Source organism: Furipterus horrens, unplaced genomic scaffold (assembly GCF_987537825.1).
Source record: "Furipterus horrens unplaced genomic scaffold, mFurHor1.1.pri manual_scaffold_5, whole genome shotgun sequence".
Lineage (NCBI taxonomy): Eukaryota > Metazoa > Chordata > Mammalia > Chiroptera > Furipteridae > Furipterus > Furipterus horrens.
The window spans coordinates 125,818,019-125,839,657 of record NW_028327175.1 but is presented as its reverse complement, the minus strand read 5'-3'; the positions used below and the strand labels follow the sequence as shown (position 1 = coordinate 125,839,657).

The 21,639-nt window shown below is 43.0% G+C and overlaps 1 protein-coding gene across 7 annotated transcripts in view; it reads right to left on the bottom strand.

Moving 5' to 3' along the window:
• Window positions 1-21,639, bottom strand: part of ARHGAP17 (Rho GTPase activating protein 17) — a 104,474-nt gene that overhangs the window by 21,378 nt on the left and 61,457 nt on the right. For 5 of the 7 annotated variants that reach the window (XM_090277717.1, XM_090277723.1, XM_090277721.1 and 2 more), the window contains exons 4-15: window positions 19,160-19,233; window positions 18,888-18,999; window positions 18,585-18,661; window positions 16,742-16,853; window positions 13,915-13,983; window positions 13,673-13,754; window positions 9,095-9,222; window positions 7,655-7,766; window positions 6,883-6,964; window positions 4,920-5,000; window positions 3,003-3,116; window positions 475-566 (exon numbers count right to left, since the gene is read on the bottom strand). In XM_090277717.1, the coding sequence (XP_090133843.1) occupies window positions 475-566; window positions 3,003-3,116; window positions 4,920-5,000; window positions 6,883-6,964; window positions 7,655-7,766; window positions 9,095-9,222; window positions 13,673-13,754; window positions 13,915-13,983; window positions 16,742-16,853; window positions 18,585-18,661; window positions 18,888-18,999; window positions 19,160-19,233 (1,135 nt within the window). Of the gene's footprint in view, window positions 1-474; window positions 567-3,002; window positions 3,117-4,919; window positions 5,001-6,882; window positions 6,965-7,654; window positions 7,767-9,094; window positions 9,223-13,672; window positions 13,755-13,914; window positions 13,984-16,741; window positions 16,854-18,584; window positions 18,662-18,887; window positions 19,000-19,159; window positions 19,234-21,383; window positions 21,462-21,639 lie in introns of all 7 variants that reach the window. The other 2 variants (XM_090277722.1, XM_090277720.1) reach the window with 2 other exon arrangements.

The following is a 21,639-nucleotide window of genomic DNA, read 5'->3' as shown; positions in this document are numbered from 1 at the left end:
CCTTTGTACAAATCCAACCATCTGCCTAAAGAAATAAATAGCCTTCTTCCAAGAGGAAACTCCTGCCTATTCAATGTCACCTCTTCTACAAAGCAATCCCTGGCTCCCTTTCTCAACATCTGAGTTTGTTAAATTATTGTTCATCAACCTATCCTTCTAATTTGCCATGTATTACAATTTCTGTTTGTGTGGCCTCTTCTACAGTGGCCCAAGTTCCTCCAGGGAAGACAGCAAACATATGGCCCCTAGTGGGCATCCAGTATGTGCTGAAAATGAATGATTCTGGTGTTAAGTGAAACAAAGTGAAATACAAAGTGTGGTTACCATTATGTCAAAATACGAATACAAATTAACAGTGTGGAAAGAAAAGTAAAAAAGTGACACCAATTGTGCATTTTCTCCTTTCAAAAGACTTTTTATACTGTTATAATATTGTGCTGCTTTGGCAGCCAATGATGTTGCAAAGCCAATTACCTTCTGGGAAGAACCAGTCAGCATGCTGAATGATGGGCTCAATCACTGCAACCACGTGCACAGAGGTGGCGGCCGCCATCTCAGCCAGCGTCCTGCAAAGGAAGGAAGTCCGGAGTTCACGTGCTTCCCCTAGGCCGCCGCCAATTTCTGTTGGCTGACTCAGGGGCACTTTAAAAGGATAACATATTTGAGAATGCAAAAAATAAATCCACAAGGCCTTGGCCTATGTGTGTGTGTGTGGGATCACCCAGGAAGAACGGGCTGTTGCTCCTTAGTCTGCACTGTGACTACAGCGCTGTTCAGGAACCCTGTGGAGCACTGAGTGTCAGAGGCTGGCTTCACATTGGTTTGGGACAGGGATGCCTTTCCCACTGGGACAGTACTACCCATGGCAGCTACTGAGAAACCCAGGATCAGCACAAACCAAACCTGCCTATCAGACAGCCAGGAGCGTGGACTGTTTCAGTGTCCTTTTATCATGTCACAAACTCTGAGCCCCCATGTTTACATGTGTAATGAAGATTATCATGTAGTAAACGCACTGGTCCCAAGATGCATGTTCAGAAGTTGAAAGTGTCTGAATGCCAGATCTCAGAAGAAAATAAATAAACGAGAATCATTATCCCTGCTTGTCAAGGTAATACTTGTTTGGGGCCAGGACATCATGAAAGCAAACAAGGGGCAAAGACCCAACACTCACTTGAGTGCCCAGCATGCCTCAGCACTTCAGGTTCTTTACTTTATTTAACTCAATTTTTTTCAACATGGGGAGTCTTATGTTGTATTATATCATGGTACTTTATTTTATCAAAGATGCTGTACTCCCAAAAAGCTGGGTCCCAGGTCTGACTGCCCCAAACCCATCTCCTCTCTGTTATCACTCTGACCTTTTCTTTCCCCCAGGGAAGAATATTTTCACCCCAACTTCCAACCAAGCCAAAGTTCTAGCTCCTTTCAAATTCCAGCTTTAAAGGCAAACTCTGTAAATTTTCCTCCCTACCCACCCTTTTCTAAGCCCCTTCCTCCCATCTGGATTTGAATCACTCTCGGGCCTTAGGGTCCTTTTGGACTGGGGTCATGTTCTTTTTGAGAAGGTGCTATCTGTCTACTGATTTGCAAGACCTTTTACATATTTTGGATATTTCTGGAGGAACTCCTTCCTGGCTTGTAAATTGCCATTAGTTTAAGGAGCTTTCTGACACACAGAAGTTTCTAGCTGTACTAGAGCCAAATCTATCAACTTTTAAGTTTGTTTCTTGCATTGGTTTTATATTTGGAAAATTTTTCTCTATCTCAAAAACTAATACATATTTACCTTCATGGCATCACTTTTTATGTTTAACTTCTTGGTCTCCAGGAATTTACTTGCTATAAGATATGATTTATGTAGTTAGCTTTGTATATCTACTTGTCCTTCACTTTGTTTTATGATATTAGAGCTTTGTAAATAATAAATACTTTCTGAAACAAGATCAGGCACATATGAGTATGAATGAATAAAAGGTAAAAAGAGAAACTTAGATTCAGAACATCATTGCATTTTTAAATACAGACTTGAACCACCGTGATTTTACCAGCAGTGATGGGAGAGCTTAGGGACTTACTGTAGCACCTGGGCTCCACCATTTCCCTGCTGTGCAACCTTAACCAAACTACTTGCCCTCTTTAAGCTTCAGGCTCCTCAAATGTAAAAATGAGGATAATAGCACCAACTTCAAAAGGTTATTTGTGAGGATCTTAATGCCACCGCCAGAGTAAACATCAATGCTAGTGATCTTCCAACTTTCTGATTTCCCTGATCCACTCCCCTATTCAATCTATGCTTCTCAATGCCAACAAAATTACTCTTTCAAATGCAATTTGATCAAGTCATTCTTATACTTAGAAATCTTGATGGCCACCTTCTCCCTATGACCCATAACATAAGTTTCAAACACCTTAGCAAGGTAGGTGAGGCCCTTTGTAACCTGGCTCTGGCTTCATTAACCTCAGTTACAACCTCATGTCCCCTGTGCTCAAGTTATACAAAATCATGCAACATCTCCTAACATTAGACACCTGGCATTTTCACACCGGCAATACCTTTGTCATTCAGGTCCCACCTGTAGGGAGCTGTTTATCAAGGTGCAGCTCGATTGCCATTTCCAGTGCAGAGACCTCTGTAAACTTCTCAGCATGAACTGCATCCCTTCAACAAGTACCAGTGCCATCACACTTTACAATGTCTGTGTTATCTACACACAGGTGTGTGGGCAGAGCTTATCTCTATAGCCACTCATCCGCTCAGCTGCCCAAGGTTGGGGCCCTTTGAGGATTGGGACAATGTCTCCCACATCCTCCCATGACCAGATCTGGGACAGAATCACAGCAGCGTTCTGAGAATGTCAGCTACATAGAAAGATCAACTTTAGAATACGCTTAAGTGCACCTTACACTAAAATGTGTGTCTTAAGGAGTTATAGTTCTACTCTCCCCATCAAATGGAAAGAAGAAATAAAAATACTACAATATAGGGAAAGATTACTTACCCTTCATTTTTGGCCCATAACAGGTTAGGGCCTAATACAATGGCAATGTTGCTGGGAGTCATTTTATTAATGTCACTGGTCTGAGCAAGCTTTGAAAGGAACTTGATTAAATACCTACGAAATAAACGAGAAGGGGAAAAGCATCTACTCTGAAATAGTTGCAAAAATATTACCTTCCTGCTCAGGTTCCCAGACCCAGAATGCTCAGGGTGTGACTAACTCAGAATCTAGCCCAGATTGAACATTTTATAAATTTCATGTGTTCTTTGTTTCAGAGAACAGACAAATTTAGGGCTTGAAACACCTCAAAGGTCAACCTCAATGATTTAGCCTCTATTTGCTGTATATTTCTAATCCATTTCTCATTAATGCCCTATCTATTCCACTTCTATATAAGTGACAATGTGATTAACAATGAGCTCAATATGTACATAGTACAAACTACCTCAGTAAAACAAAAATAGGAGTACACACAAACGTAGTAGAAGGCAGAAGCGTAGATATACTGCTGACAAGAAACTGTATTTGAAAACGCTTCATGATGTAATCATAAAAATATCAAATTTATCACATAAATGTACTCTCTTGCACTATAAAATAAAAACAATTAATCCCACTATTTATCGAGAGGCTGGTTAAACAAATCACAATATATCCACACAGTGGAGTACTATGTGGCTATGAAAAATTACTATGTACTGATGTTGGAAAATCTCCAAGATATAGATTAAGCAAAAAAGGCAAGAAGAATGATATATACAATATACATTATCATTTGGTTTTGAAAAGAAGGGGGGGTGTGAGAGAGAAGAAAATGTATGTACTATACATATGTATGTATGTATCTGCTTACATATGCACCAACTCTCACTGAGAGGCTAGAGAAGAAACCAAAGCCATTGCTTGTGTCTCAGGAGGGGAACAAGATGGCTGTGGGACAGGAACAAAGACATACTTTTCACTGCACACTTTCTGAATTTTGAACCATGGAAATATACTCCCTATGCAAAAGAAAACTGATAAAAATTATCGAGAGTGAAATCCCAAAGTACCAAGAACTGGGATTCAGTTCTCACTATCAGACACTGAACAGATTAAGAATATCTGCAACACCAAGTTGGATGTGTTCAATGAAATCAGTGAGAGATGTTATAAATAGTAATGTTCTCAGGAGACAAGGCTGATACATAAGGTATAAAGAGGGAACATTTCCTTTAGCTTAGTGATACAACAGCCCAAGACAGAGATAGAAGTTAGGTAACATGCCAGGCATTTCACCAATAAAGTATTTGCCATTTTGGACCAAGATGTCTTACCAAAAAAAAAATTTTTTTAAAATAATTTCATTGCCAATGGCCACCCATTCCTCTTCTCTCCATGCTTCTCTGAAATCATTTTAAGTCAAGGGAAAAATAAAGGCTAAACTCCAGAAATTTATTCTATGGTAAATTTTCTTAGAAACAGAGTTATTCCATAAAGTAATATACAACGTCCATTTTTTTAGAAATTTTATTTAGTAAGATGATTTATGCTCTATTTAAAATTAATTATGTAGCATATATGAAAGATATTACAGAAAGTACAACTATTGATTAACTTTCACATTTTACATATAGGACAATTTAGACTACAAATCCCACAAAGAGTCAACCAAACTTTTCAAATACTTTTCCCCAGTGGCTGCAGTGTGAAATGACTGGGAGGCTCACCTGTGAATGCTGACATGTTTCAGATGGATCACAGTAACCTACTGTTAAATTCCATTCCTCCCAGCAACCCCAAGTGATCCTCAGAGCACTTCTGAGTGTGCCAAGCATGGTTGAATTAAACAGCCCCTCTGCTGCGGATTAAACTGATTTTCACTCTTGAGTCATTGTAGCCTGGTGGTTTGATTTATAGAATGTCAATCATACATACCTAAAGTTAACAAAATTTGGTGGTGGCAACTTCTGACATATTCTCCATAAATCTTGAAGTTTTTTGTCTTGTTCCTGCACACTAAGAAAAAAATGTTTTACCCATAACCATTTATTACAACACATATTAGAAATCCCTGTGTTCATACGCTACATTAACAGTGATGCCTCCAGTGATGGAGAAACAGTTGAAAAACAGCACAGATTTGAGAAACAGATCTGGAGTCATATAGCAACAAATTATTGAACTCTGAGCAGTCAGTCATCTCCTGATGTGCTGACCTGGAGTGAGAAGGTTGATTCTGCCAAGTGACTGAGGTCTCAAGAGGTATAGCCATGTGAAACCACCCAGGCCAATCAATGCCTGGCACGTGGGAGACGAGACACCAGTGGAAATTTTGTCTAGAAAATGTGTATATTCACATAGGGCTTCATGAAACCCAGATCTCTTGTCCTAAAATGCAGCCAACACAGGTGAGTTGGCCCAGCTCCAGGCTCCCATCTTTCCCTCCTGGATCCTGATGTGAAGCAATCCCAGGAGCTCTTCTGCCACCTACTTTCTGTGTGCAAACTCACAGACTCCAAAAGAGGGGGACCACAGCCTGCAGAGCAGAGTCCACTCTGCCCACCAATGGGAGACAGCATCAGAAGCAGGCTGGAGAGTTATGGGTAGAGATTAAACTTAATTCTACCCCAAAGGCCAGATGATGTGTCCCTGGAATAGAATGGTGACCTGTGTTGATAACTCTCAAGCACAGAATCAATACATCAAAACACAGACACCCACTTTAAAAGCATATTTCCTCACAGGGATAAGTGTGAGCATCTGAGCAGAGAGGAGTCAAGGTTTAGGAGCAGTGGAAAAGGCTACCCAATAGAAGAACCCCGGGGCTCTCCCCTACTTGACAGGAAGTCAGGTTCCATTCCTCAGTCCCATTAACATGGATATTTACATCTGACTGAGTCCCACACTGAGTTCTAAGGCCATAAGCATTACTAAGAACTCACTCTGAATCTAAAATTCTCACCATCAACCAGGGACACAGTCTCACACCACAGCGACAGAGAAAAGCTCAAATACAAATACCTAGTTGAAGAGACAGGGATGACCTCACATCCCCTCGACTAAAACTGATCACAGCAAATGGCTTATTCTTAAGGGAGAGGGTGACAGTGTCTGAAGATGGGAGAAGGAGACAGAAGGGGAGGTAAAGTTTGTTTCTCTTCCCTAAGGGCTGAGGCATTAGGCACCTTCCAGAGGAAGGGATGAGAGAACAAGCCTGTTTAAAACCACTACTCCTAGACAGACTGACACTGGGGACAGAGCAACGAGATAAAATGGGAGCAGGTCTCCAGGTCCCACAGGTCTGGGTCTGAATTCCAGCTCTGTCAATTACTTGCTACTGTCTTGACCCTGTTCCTTCCCAAGCCTCAGTTTCCTTATCTGTAAAATGATCATAGCAACAATATCTGTTGTTCAGGTTATTAACTATGGTTACAGGAGGTGAAGGGTAGAAGATTAGTACAGTACTTAGAACACAGTAAATGCCTAGTAAAGGTTAACTATTATTACTAATTATGTCAATATTACATTATTGAACACCTGAGTTTCCACACAGCTCAACAGGCACATTGACTGGTACAACACTTGTCCCCAGTGACAGAACTTTCTTCAATATAAAAGGGGATTTGATCAGCCAATCCATATGTGGGTATCACTATACATCTTCATTCACTTAAACGACATACTAAATAGCCGATGCATATGTGGTAAACTTCCTACACTAACAATTACAACACTCAGTATTTTCGCCATAAACTTTAGAAATGAGGCACAGGTTATTTAACAAATATGCTACTTTAATGTTATTTTTCTCATCCAGGAGAGTAAGATGAATTACAAATGAGACACAATATTATATCATTTCCTTTAACTTTTAAAACTCAGTGTTCTCTAAACTTACCTGGCAACTTGTGTCCATTCTTCATACAGATTAAAAGTCATCAAAGGTTCAGGCAGTTCCCGTAAGTAGGACTTTAAAGCACCTGAAATTATTAACATTCTCTTTGAATATGAAAAGGGGGGAGGCTGGGACTCTGAGGACATATTATTTTGCAAAGTAAAATGATCTCGATTACACTCTTCCAAATATACAGAACAAATCATGACTTGGTATGGGAGTGGTTAAATAATAAAATGCTCCTAAAACAATTTCCACTCCTTGCACCATACAGGGTGGGGCAAAAGTAGGTTTAGAGCTGTTCATGTGAAAAATAATAAAACAATTAATAAATAATAAACTGCTCCCCATATTCACACTGTAAATCTACTTTTGCCCCAACCTGCATATTGAGAAGTCAACAGAAAATCAAATCAGTTTCCATACCATCTTCTTAATATACATCACTTTCCCAGGCAGATGGAGATGTTGGATGGAGGTGAAAGAAGGGAAGAATATACAAGCACGTCTCCAAAGATTTGGATTATAAGCCACCTTCACCTTTATGTAATAATCAGGGGGAAAAAAACAGGAACAGAAAAGGTGTGTGTGTGTACTTTTTCCGTGTGTGTGTGGGGGGGGGGGGGTGTGGGTGTGGGTGTGTGTACTTCTTCCATTTTGTCACTTAAGGCTATAAGGAGATCATTTCACTTAAACTAAAATCAACATTGGTAAACTGACCATCTATCTGAGACAGATCTCTCCCACCACCTGAAGGGCACTCCTTGGCACTCACCTGCTACGGCGTGGGGGTCTGAATAAAACTCATCCAGGTGAGAAGTAGAACAGTCTAAAGCAGCTTTCAGTTTCTTTAATTTGGAGGCCCCAGCCCCAATTCGGAAAAGGCCCTAAAGACAATGAAAAGCCATCAGCATCAAGTTCAAGTTGCCAGTCTGAGCCACACTCACCTGGGCCCCAACTGCAGCACACCTCACCTGTAGGGGTCATCACATTGTCTACCCAGTGGTCCTTGCCCCACCCCATTGCTAAAATACCCACGCCTACTAGAAATCTATTTAAAAACAATGTTTTATGCTTCCACAAGGGTGATGCTATAGATTTTTTTAAGTTTAGGAATATTTTTTAAAAATGGATGCCTCAAGAAAAATTGTTAGACTGAACTGCTAGTCACTTTCACTGCCCTAAGTATTTCTTAAGAGAAGAGAGAAAACACACGAAGGGTCGATAAGTGAGGCAGGATTATGAAGACATTGGCCAGGAGTTATAAGACTTTGGTTTTAAGCAAAATTAATCTAGTCTGAATTTCTGAACCTCGGCAGTGCTGACATTTTGGGCCTGATGGTTCTTTGCTGTGGGGCAGTCTTGTGCCTTGCAGGGAGTTTAGCAGCATCCCTGGCCTCTACTTGCTGGATGAGAGTAACAACTCCCCTCACCCCACCAAACTATGACAATCAAAAATGTTTCCAGACCTTACCAAATGTCTCCTGAAGAGGACATACTTGGCCCTGGAGGAAAAGCACTGATCTAGGCTATTAGAAGTTGGGATCGCATCATTTAGGGAGTAGGTGGTGACTAGAAGCAAACACCATGAGCGTTCCTGGGCTGTTTCTTGACCTGCATGCTTACATGCGTGGTTCAGTTTATGAGAGTTTACAAAGCTGTTTACATGATACATACATTTATCTTTATGTCTGTTATACATCAATAGTTTCTAGAAGAAAAACAAAGATTTAGGTTTTGATTCTGGCTCTGGCTCTGAGTAAATTCCCTGCGTGCTGAATTCCTATCTACATAAAAGTAGCAATGAGACCGGCCCTCCTGGATTCAAGAGGTTTCTTGGGGTAACAGCTTCAGGAAACAAAGTATGTAAACATGCCCTCCACACCCAACAACTGCATAGCGCTATAATAACTGAAGTTCATGGAAGCTCTGTCCCTTATCGTGTGATGAAATTCATCCTCACAAAGCACAGCCAGAGAGTCAAATGGAACAAATAGGATAAAAAATATCAGAGTGAGCCGCAAGGAGGAACAGTAAAGACTGTCCTGTGAAATCTCAGCTCCAGTCATTGTGTCTAGGACAGGCCTCAATTTTCAGCTGGGTCACGGTGAGGAAAGTTGGAAGGCTGCTGCTCTGTCCCTCCCGACAGAACTGTGTGATGATGGCAAGCACAAAGGCGGGTGTGGGGGGGCGCAGAGGCCCGGGGCGCCCTCACCTCCTCCTTCATGCCTGTCTCCAGCAGCAGCATCACACATGCTTCGATGGGTAGCGCAATCTCCCGGCCGCTGCGCTTCAGGTGTTCTTCCAGTGGCGTCCCAAAGGCTGGCTTCTCCGCCCACTTATCTATAGCAGCAAACCACTCAGTAAGACCCACAACCTTGTGACATCTCCAACCTACTGCCTCCCCAAGCTACCAAAGGGGATTATTTTTAGCAGACTGGTAGCTGGGGCTTTGGGGAAGGGGAACAACTGTTCCATTCACTTTTGTTGTCTACCACTTACTAGTACACATGAAAATACGACAGGCTGGGAGAGGCCTTATGGGGCAGAAGCCCTGAGCATGCCTACATGGCACCCAATGGCAGCTGCCCGGGAGAAGGGGCAAAGGCGCTCCCGCACCTGGCACCAGATCCACAGTAACGTATGACAGGTGGGCAGCCTTGGCTAAAACTGAGGATTCACGGAGCACTGTATTTCTGAAAAAGAAATGTATTCTAGCCACACAAAGAAGCGCTGGCCTTCATCTAGAAGACAAGAAATAGACTCCTTCAATGTGAAAAAGGAATAACTCCTTAAAATCTTAAACTTAAGTCAAGCATGGTCATACAGGACTAGAATGCCAGTATGAATTCAGATGTGACACCCCATGATAGGTCGTGCCTTCAGATGCTGTACCCAACAGCTCCAACAACTAAGGACAGAATGCAGTGTCTGCAGCCCCAAAGAGCAAGGCTGGGAGCTATGCTGACAGCAGGAAGGCAATTTTTTACATTATTTTTAAGTCATAGACTGCTTTGGACCACCAAAGATTTGAGGCAGCTTAGCAGAAATACATACAATAAAGCAGGAAAACAGAAGCAAGAACATAGGAAAGGGCTGTATTAAGTGAAAACAGGCAATGTGTGCTTGGGCTGGCCTGCTGGGGACTGCAGGGATCTAGCGCTGTCTGAGGCTCCTGAAAGCAGGGAGGAAAACCAGCTGGAAAAAACCCTCCGTGAGGAGCGCTCAGTTTCTCCGTTAGGAAGGGCTCCCATGCTTCTCACACTGTGAATGGGCATTCACTGTTTGAATCTTGGCTCAAAGCAGGCAGTGCTGTGTGTGTCCCCGTACGCTTACCCACATGTGACAGCATGTGCAGGGCCCACCGCATGAGCCGCACATAGGAAAGGAAGAGAAGTGAAACCCCACAAATCCATGGACCTGAGCACTTGTGAAAAGTCAAAATTCAATAGGGAGAGCAAGTGGGCAGAGACTGAAGAACAAGGTGAGGGAAGGAGGCGGTGGACCAAATCAGAGAGCAGGCCACCTTCAGAAGTGTCAGGAGCCCTGTGTCTGGTCCAGCCCCGGCCGGTGGCACTCCTAACAAAGAAAGCAGCCAGGGCCTGGCCCTTCTCAGACACAGAGCTCTGTGATGGCCACTCAGAGGCCAGCTCTTACTTTGAATACTTTGTCTCTTTTAGCTAAATCAATGATTCTTGACGTGGGCAGAACACGGCCACCTGACCCTTCTCCTGGGGGTATACATCAAAATCACCCAGCACAGGCCTGACCCTGAGGTCATGGGAGACTGTGGAGACTCTGCCCTACTCCCCACCCTGCTGACATGTGAGAACCGATGACCTAGCGACAACTCCTGGGGAAAACTCCACCAAAGTCGCTGGCCTTTCAAACAACACACTTACTAGCAGCACCCGAGTTCACAGAGACTCCCACCCTTGGTGTGAGAGCAGTCTAATCATGAAGAAAATACAGAACATACATGTAAACACACAACAGCAATAAACAAGACATGTTTGCTGAGTCGGGGCATAAAGATGGTGCAGACAGGGTCACAGAACACAGTCTCTACAGGGACTGGGTGGGCCGGGTGGGCCTGTGGGTGCTCCCTCAGGCCGGGGAGCACAGGCCCTCTGAGAAGGCCGCAGCTGCCCCTCGGAGCCACGCCAATGTTGCCATGCGGGAAAGCAGACCCTGGGTCACAAGACCATCTGAACTTTCATGCGAAGCCAGAAATTAGGATTGTTATAAAAAAGAGTATGGCTTTTAAATTATGGCAACTAGTTTTAAAAACATTTTTCTTAAATGAGATGTGCCAGTCTGCAATTTCTGGTGTAGACCATAAATGCTAGAGCGATTCAGGAGACAGTGCTATTAGCTTCAGTTGTCAGAGAAGACCTTGCCAGGAAGAAAGCTTGTGGGGGTGGTAGAGGGCAGATGAGAACTGAACAGCGAGAAGAAAGCCTGAGAAAAGACCAGGAGCTGGAGTCTGGAAACTGACATTTCATCTGACAGCTCGTGCGCATGGAGCACAGACGGACAGCGGCAGTGGAGAAGGCGCCGTCGAGGGAAACACACAAAACTGACGAAGGGGATGAGAAAGGGAGGAGAAGACGCCACCGAGACTTTACGCCTGGGCTGTCTGGAGAAAATGACAGTGGGCGTGAGGGGGAGTCAATTTAAGGTGACAGCCAGAGATCAAGGTGAGAGCTGAGGCTGTCAAATGAGGGTTTTTAGGGGAAAAGGGATGAGGGGAAAGGGACAGAAGAGCAAGGACAGCACTTTGGCAAAGGCTGCCTTCTGGGGAGGGAACAGAAATGGAGAAAACACAGCCCTAAGAGTAAAAGAAAACATTTGGGTGAAATGAGGAAAAAAAGTTTAACAAGGAAGAGACAGCCCAAGCCATATCAAATGCCAGGATGTTACAACTAAAAGGTCACTGCTCCTTTGGGAATCACAGTGTTGTCGTTTTTAATAGCAGTGACTGGGAGCAGAAAGCAGGCTGCAAAGTGGGAAGGCGGTACGAAGGTGCAAGTGGCAGGTGGGGATAAGTCATTCAAGGAGCCCGCCAGAAAGAAGGAGGATGAGGGTAAATGGGACCCTGTGTCAGCCGAGCGTGAGATCAGGGTGCGCAGGGCCATGGGGGCAGAGGAGTCAAATTATTTTTCTATCATAGGGACAATCTGAGTATTTCTGAAAACAGAGAAGAAAAAGGAAGGAGACAGGACTCAGATGAGAGGCAGATATGAGGACAGGCAGAGGTGCAAGGGGCTGAATTCCAAGGCCAAGGAAAGCGGTGGCTCACATTTCCCTCACTGGCTGTCCCTCGCATCAGCTTTCCTTATTCCACCGTCAATCCCTTCCCTTCCCTGCCCCTTCCTCTTCCCCATGACGTTCTGACATACTTCTCTAGGAAAAATAGCTTGGGAAAAAAACAGAATGGAAGTTAAAAAAAAAAAAAAATAGACTGCTAAATTAATCTTTTCTTTTCTGTGCTTGTTAATCAACTATTCCCAACCAGATTTTAAGCTGTGCAGAGGCTGAAATGATGTTCACTATTTGATTCCCTGCAGGGCCCAGAACAGAGTAGGCATCCCATAAACACACGCCCTCGGTGCTCTGAACTTGGCCTGCGAGTCTGCCTCTGCCTTGTGTGAGGCTGGACACTCACCAGCAGCTTCTTTCCTCTGCACCATGCTCAATGGCATCACCCATGAACTGGGAAACAGATCACTCAGAACAGCAGGGGCACTCGCTCTGGGAAGAGCAGCCAGTCGCATCAGTCACACTGTACTCGAGGCTGCTAAAGAGCTGACTCTGCAGTCATCGGGGTACAGAATTGCCCAATGCCATACCTAAAACCTTTCAGCCACAAAGCCATTTAATGGAGAAGGAGCACTCCTGAGGGTGCTGGTGTGTGTGCACACCCAAAATATACCCCCATCCACACACCTGCTCACTGTCTTCTGAGTCAGTGACCACACTCAGCATCTGGCTTCATCCTCTTTCAGCTCAATAATGGTTTTGCAAGGAGAATCTAAGCTCCAAATGTCAGGTCCACACGTCAAGCGAAATAGTGAAATAGGTCCAAAGGAGACAAAGCTTCAACAATGTTTACTGACTGATCTCTGGTGTTAAATGCTCTGATGGCAAGTCAGAGAGAATCAGAACCAAAAGCTGTAATGTTCAAATAAAACTATAAAACTAAATATCAGGCAAAGTTCAATCCACTAATAATGGATATTTGCAATGTGCTTGAATAAGGGGCAAAATATCAGCGCTGATGTGAACAAGAACCTTGTGTCCAAATAACAGGAGGCCTGAAGGACGTGGTCATGGGCTTATGACTCAGTCACAGATGAAGTACCTGATGATGGGGCACCAAGGACCGGCTTCTAAATTCCTTTTGGAAAGTCCACAGCTTTTGCCCTAGAATGTGTGCTTGTGGAGTCACAGGGCCAGAATCAAGCCCATGGGACAAATAACTGATTTGGGAAAAGACTATTAAAGGCTAGTATTTTCCAAGCCTATTTAGAATAGAGAAATATACAGGAACTCCCCCAAAGGGTCCAGCTTTCTCTTCAAGTGAAGATTCCAGAAGAACTTTAAATGTTCCAATTAGTATGTTAATTGGGTTTAGAAGAGATTGGAGAATGCAGCAAGAAAAGATGAAATTATGCTGGGAAACGGACCCTCCCAGGCAGAGAGGCTGCATCCACAGAAAATGCATGCAGGGTCAGGGAAGGGCAGAGGCAGAGGCGGCAGAGGAGGCGGCAGCAGCACGAGGTTACGTTACCTTGATGGGCTTGCATTTCGGGAAGGGCCTTTTCTAAGACTGCTAATGCTTTTCTATGGTAATCTGCTTGGGCTTCTAATAACTGAGAACAGACCCACATTCAAAAACAAAAGTAATGTTAGCACTGGATGGACACACACACACACGGCTGAGCAAAACTAAAAATGAAATCTTTTGCAAAAAAAGCTAAAATTACTCAATTTTTACAATGCTTTAACATTGGGTGAGGGCCCAGTGCTTACCGTGACAAAGAACTTGCCATACTCCCCTTCTTTGGCCATGAAGTTGTACATATCTGCTGCAAGCTGATCCTGGGTGAGTGAGAGAGAAGACACAGCACTGAGAAAGAGCTAAAAGAAACGGCATCTAGAATTAAACACTGGGAGCTCTGAGCGCAGAATGGGATGGAAACAGAGCAGCTGACTGGCACAACGCGGTATAGGGACAACAAATACAAACAGGAAAGCCCCTTCCAGATGGAAGGGGAAAGGCCTCCAAGGTATGTTGTTAAGAAGTGAGGTATAAAGCCCTACTTATGGTGTGTTATTGCTTGGGTTAAAAAAAAATGAATAAATGACCCGTGGACCTGGACAATGGGGTAATGGGGTGGGGATGGACTGTGGAGCAGGGGGTGAAGGGTGAGTAATGGGGGAAAAAGTGGAACAATTCTAATAGAAAAAAATAAAATAAAAAAATGAGGAAAAATGTTATATTTTTATTGCCATACTTACATAAAAATATCTCTAGATAAAAAACAGAAAATTAGTAACAGTGGCTACCTGTTGGGGGCAGTGGAAATTAGGTAGAAGGAAGACAAGGGTGGAAGAAAAATTTTATTGTATATTGTTTTATACTTTTGATATTTTTTAACTAATGTAAATAAATTACTTTCATAAGTTAGTTTTTAAAAAGTGATAGATCAGGCAACTGGATATACATATATTGCCAATTTCATATATATACACATTAGAATTTTTTTTTTTAATGTACTGCCTTTTATTTTTAGCATCAAGGTGCACGAAATTAACATGAAGGCCCCTTGTTTATTTCTTAAAAATCTGAAAATGCTAGTTACAAACATTCTTTTAGAACTGGGAAGTTACAAAGTGAATTCATGGATTTGCCCTCTGCCAAAAAAATAAATAAATAAAGAGGGTGAGAGAGAGAGAGAGAAAGGAAAAGAAGAAAAAGACAATACAAGAGAGCAAGGAAAGGGAGGGATGGAGGGAGGGCAGAGAGAGAGAGGAGGAAGGAGAAAGAGAGCCGGGAAGGAAGGGAGGGAGGGAAAGCCTGACATGAATGGAAGCTAGGGATGAGCTGGGGTGAGTCTGCTAATTTCAGTAGCCAAGGTGTTTGAGTCTAGCCTGGTGAAGTGAGAAACTGCATGCACATCACTCAAAAAGATAAAATTTCTGAGGAACTATATGCTCAAGAAGGAGTGGATTAGAAAAAACTCGCCAAGCAGACACAGAAATAATAGAGTATATCTGTTTTGGATTGACTCTGGATCTGGGGCAATAAAACATCTCCCTGAGATTTCAGAAACACAGGCCTACTTTCATGAGGGTTATAAGTGTAACTGTATGTGTGGCCCAGGAATCTTCAAACCAAGAACGTTGAGTGAAAAATGGACCATACTGGTAATAAGTACTCTCTGGGGAGACTCACTCCCAAATTCCCAGGAATCCCACAGATGAAGTACCTCTTAAAATGAGCTTACAGTACGAAATTGTAAAACAAATGAGAACATAATCCACCATAAAGCAAACTCCCACCACTCTCGCCAAAGACTGTTAAAATAAGTATATATAAAATGTCTAAAAACATTAAAAACAAGTACTAAAAAAGAATGCAATATCAAAGAAGGCAATCTTAAAGAATTAAAACCTCAGAAATGAAAATTACAGTCAATGAAATTTAAAATTCAATGTGAACAGCAGATCAGACACAGATAATCAGTGAAACAGAAATTAGAGCTCAAGAAATTAGCCAGAAGTTAGCATAAAGAATGAGGAAATATTTTCATAAGTTTTCACCATTTGAAATAATAAGCCATGGTATGGAAGTTCAGGGAAGCGACATCAGCCCATAATGTACCAGTTCAGACTCCCCAAAGCTTGGGCCAAATTTATGTCCAGTAAGGAGCCAACAGCCAAGGTCTAGGTTAGACCAGATATAAGAAGACTGCTGGGTGAATGACACTGGCAAAGCTAAAACTTCTGAACAGGATCGCGCTGGTATGAGGCTATTTTACCAGAAGCATTTATCTGAATAGCATCTTTTTAAATGCAAGGCTACTGCGTGACTCTGGGAATTGAGAACTGATCAAGGCTTGCTATGTTGAAGTGAATTATAGCATAACCCGAATAAACTAAAATATAACAGACCAAAAGCTATCTAGTAGAATAAAGAAGACATTTTTCAAAAAGTACGAATAATAAGAGGAGGAAAAGTCTAAGCTGATCATTCTATAAGTCATCAAAGACTTGCAGTGTCTTTACCACCTGAAATAACATTTGGAATAAACATTCATCTTTATAGATAAATGACAGAGAATGAGATTATTTAACCATCTAACCTCGAATTTAATTTATGAGATACAAAGTTCTGTTTCTCTGAAATTATAAACCAACTGTCCAAGCAACACTTAAGAAATAGTCTTTCCCTTTCCCATGGACATACGATGACCCCTTTACTATAAATTCAATCTTTAAATATAATCGCCATCAATTTTAGAAAATCTAATCTATTTTGGTGCCTCTTTACGTTGTTTTAATTGCTGTAACTTTATTGTATGTTTTGCTCTGGTTTTCTCACTTATTTTTTTCCTGCTTAATCTTTATTTTAAATAAGCTTAGACATTTTTGTCAAGTTTTTAAAATATCCTACTTGACTTTTTAAAAATAATGTTTTATTCTGATCATATAGGAGTGCAGTCTTAGAAAATAAAAACCACCTTTAATATCATTCAGAGCATTCTGACAGGAATTATGTAAAACATTAAATAATTTGACCTTACACTCATCATTTGCAAAAACCAAAAGGTTGATGCCATACATATTCTCACACCTTGCACTGTTCTACTTTATTTCCAGCTTCATCCATCTCTTCCTTTAGGGTATCTATTTTTGATGGAAGCCCCTGAAAGTTGGTTCCTGAAGATTTGTGAGCCTGGTTCCACCTGCAAAATACAAGGGTAGTCAGTATCTGAGAATCAGCTGTACACACTCAACCTTATGGACCTAAGGGAGACAGGCTCCTTCCCCAAAATGATTACACCTGGGACAGGTACCAGTACCTGGATGCCAGCTTCTCTCATGTCTATCCTCTAAGAACAGAATTAGGCAAACAGAGCAATCAGCTTCCCACTATGACAGGATCTCATACTGCTGGGAGGAGCTGTCTGCTCCAAGCAGAACTGACCATGCCTTGTCTCACATAAGCCCCACTGCCAGCAATCAGCCACAAAACCCCTATCCTATGGTGCCCAGTAATGGACTCCTTGCCATAACACACCCCTGCTTTGATCTGAATGTCCCCTGTACTACTGGGAGTCAGTTACAGAGGACTCCTAAGACTCTTCCTGCTGCCATCCTGACCTGTGCTTACTTTCATCAAGTAAAAGCCAGAACTCCAGTCATGTACCTAGCAATCAATAGCTATGGAAGCACTTGAAGAATTAAAAACATTTGTAAGAATCAATATTCTAAAGACAGTATCTACAGCAAATCTCAAACAATGTGCAATATTTATGTTCCTTTTTATAGTAAGTCAAAATAAAAAGGAATTATACTACAGCAATAATATGGGAGTTTATGGAGGTAGGGGTGATAATTGACTTGTACATTGAATGGAGTGGTGTTCTTCCCCTGCCCCCGAAAGTGAACAGGATATCAGTGGTACATCTGATAATCAATAGCATTTTAGAAACAAGGAAAGGCGGCATTATCACAGCTTTTCCAAGTCTGCAATAAAAGCATCTGACAGGAAGGAATTCAATAAATGACAGCTGTGTTATCACGTTTGCCAAATAGAAATAATCATATCTACTTCATAGGACTAACTGAGGATTAAGAACTACAAAGCAGGTGCCATGTGGTTTTATAAATAAAGTTTTATTTGAACACAGCCATGCTCATTCATGTAGATTGTCCAGGGCTGCCTTTATGCCACAGCAGCAAAGCTAAGCAGTTGCAATGGAAACCATCTAAGTTGCAAAGATGAAAACATTTTTACTATCTGACCATTTACAGAAGAAGTTTGTTAACCCTTGGGATAAAGTAGGAGAAAAGACCTGGCAGTAGTGGCTGCCTCCCTATCCCCAAATCCCAGGCCCAAAGAGAAACCCATGTAGATCACTGATACAAACGTGCTCAAGGACACCGCTGAGGCTGTGGCCAGCCCAGGAAGCGTTATACCATTTGTATGACAGCCCACAAGTCAGCAGCCATCTGGAGTGGCTACTTAGTTTTACTCAAGCGCCTCCCCTCTGAGCACGGCATTGGATTGCGAAGGTAATCATAACCACACATGGGCTTTGACACACTGGGACCCGGAGGAGCTGCTAAGATCACAGATCTAATTATTCCTGCACTCTACTTTGCCAAGATCAATGCTCTTAGAACTGTCTGTCACCATCTTCTCTCCCCTCAAACACTCAGGTTTCTTTTTTCTTTCCTGTCTCTTTTCATTATTGGTTCACAAAGACGAGGATGGTCTAACATCATCCCTTCTGCCATGCTCAGGAGAATGGGGCCTAAAAGCAGGTGCAGGCAGGTAAGGTGGGTGAACATGCGACAACTTCCATCTGTCCATAAAGCAGTCTTTCTCTCACCCACACTGGGGATGGGAATGGTGGCTGGGGAGGTGACATAATGCCACATTACTGGTTATGCTTCCAGCTTTATCTTACCTGGCTCTGACCGAGTCCCAGTCTAACACCAACTTGGCAAGCTGTTTCCTCTGTTTTTGGATGTTGGGAATCTCCACCTAGAAAGAACATAATACCTCACACCAATTGGGATGAGCTTCGGGTTTTTGGCCTAACATTTAAAACTGAAATATTTATTTACAAATTTCTATTCTTTTAGGCAAAGGACTATGAACTGTCAATTCACTCCCTGTATTTCCAAGAAGGGGTCAAAGCCACTGATTACTGTTCAAGTTTCAGACACAAGAGAACCATTTGCTGCCCAGCCCCACCAGAAGTGCCCACCTCTGCTATGCTATATAGTGGGTCCACAATCTCCTTTTCCACAAAGACCTCATGCTGAGAGAGCTCTAGAGCCAGCTGATTCTCGGCATCTCCACATGTCTCCAGCATCCTCCTTTAAAACAGCAAACACAAGTTCACAAAATCAGGTACCCAGTTATAAAGGCGAGTCAGTTCTGGCCTCTATATAACAGATGGCTGCCATGGACACCCCACCCACCCACTTCCACTGGCCCACAGGGCACCTGGCTCTTTCTGAAAGCAGTGCCTCTTACCCCAGGAGAGAGTCTTCCAGCTGGGTCGCTGCTTCTTGCATGTTCTGAGCGAGAGCAGTCAGAGGGAGCTTTTTCTAGAAGGCCAAAGACAGTGAGTTTTTTTCAAGAGTATTGACACCCATTCTCAGTTACCTGATTCAGGTAATCATTTACTGATTTCTCCTCCAGGCAAACCACACAGGTAAGAGACAGCCTGTCTGGGTTCTGGCTCTGATCTCAAAGGTATGAGCTTAAGCTCTGGTCAGTTTCTTTGTGTCTGGAATAGAGATGATAACGGTGCAACTGTCCCAGGGCTATCGTGGACCTAAGGAGGTCTTCAATGTCAAGTACTGAGCACATGTTAAGTACAGTATTCCCTCACTTATCATGGGTATTACGTTCTAGACCCCCCAGTGAAGTAGGAACCTTACATTTATTCTACACCCTTAAACCTATGTAAACATACGTATACAGTACCGCAAAATCCCACGATATAGCGAAAAATCCGCGATAAATAATTAAATATAATATTTTTAAAAATCCCGCGATACAGTGAGGCCGCAATAAGTGAACCATGATATAGAGAGGGACTACTGTACTCAGTAAATGTCAGCTGCTGCTTTGCTGTTGTTGCTATTACTGTTATTAAAGAAGCAGGTGCACACTATGTCTCAGACACTAGGGACACAAGACACAAACTTGCTCTGATTATCACAACAAATAAATGCAGTAAGGCTCTCAATTTCAAAAACTTTTGCTAGAATACACATTCTTATACTGGCTGTTAATTTGGCTGTAATCACAAAGATTAAGTTTTATTTACATAACTAACACTATCTAGCCAAATTTCTAAAGAAACTTTTTTAAGGTTTTTAAGCACAAATCCACCTATTTTCCTATCACAGATCTGTTTTTCAGCTGGAAATGGCTGTAAGGATCATCTAATGTTCTAACTGCACAGTCAAGGAACCCGAAGACTGGGAGGTTAGACAAAATGGCCAGGCACCCAGGTGTGGGATGGAAGAGCCAGACCCCAGTGCCAGTGGCCTGAGTCTTGCACCACTGGCTGATGGCATACCTCAGAATATGCAGAAAGTAACAAGTGGGCTGGTGTCACCACCATAATCTGCTAACAGAAAGTGCTTTCAATGTTGTAGTGCCCCATGTTAACTGCCATCCCACTAAAAAGGACACTCATGTTAGACACAGGATCTACCTCACTATGGCTTTGTTCCTTGACCTCGGGCACGTCCCGTCTTTCCTGCTTTCACAGGGCTCCATCCAACACACGCACACCTGTATTTGCTTGTATTGTACAGAACACCTCTGAGAAGCTACATAAGGAATACTGGTGGTTCTGGAGAGGGTATCAGGGAAAGACCTCACTTCATGTTCTTTTGTATATTCTGGATTTTGACCATGTAAATGTATAGTCTATTCAAAACAGTACACTGAAATTTAAAGATAAACATCATCATCATCGGCAGCCGTCCGTCTCGAGAGACGATGGTGTAGCTTCTTAAGAGTCTATCTGCACCGCCGAGAATGGCTGTGCAGTCCAACTCGGGAGTGACACGGTATCTGTCTCCTCCCGTGTTGAATCGACATCTTGTGATGACGCTGGAGTGTCCTCTCCAGTGAAGCTGAAGCTACAGAGCCTGGGCAGGGTGATATGGAGGGTCTGCTGTTGCCCATGCCCGTCCGTCTCGAGAGACGATGGTGTAGCTTCTTAAGAGTCTATCTGCACCGCCGAGAATGGCTGTGCAGTCCGACTCGGGAGTGACACGGTATCTGTCTCCTCCCGTGCTGAATCGACATCTTACGATGACGCTGGAGTGTCCTCTCCAGTGAAGCTGAAGCTACAGAGCCTGGGCAGGGTGATATGGAGGGTCTGCTGTTGCCCATGCAGCAGACCCCCCCCTCTCTTCGCAGCTGAAGGATCCAAGGGAAAGACGGAGTCAATACAGCTTGGCTTCAGGTGCGCCGCAGGAGTTGCCGGTGTTGACTACAACGTCAAACCGCCTTAGGGACTCCGGCTCCGGATTTTCTGTCGGGGTTTACTCCCTTAGCCTTTCCCCTGAAGAGGTATGCCGCAAGGCAGCGGAGGTTTTTTGGAGTCAGAGTTTTCCTTCTCTGATGTGCCCTGACTGGAAGATCGAACCAGCGACACTTAGCTCGCAGGCCGACGCTCAATCCACTGAGCCAAACCAGCCAGGTAAAGATAAACAACAACAAGTATATTTACCCTTCTCTCCTCCCCCCAAGTTATTTTCATTAAGTATCAGGCTTTACCTGCCCTTTTGCCGGCTTCCACACTTCTAGACTGGGAAGACATGAGAAAATGGGCAGTGTGCTTTGATCACAATAGAGGATAATTCACAAATTCTAAGGGAATTTAACACAGGGTAAATGTAATAGTCAAGAGAAATATACTTGGTGCAACTCTGGAGCTCTGTGGGTCTATGGGGAAAAAACCATAAAGAGAGGAGTCTTTTTTAATG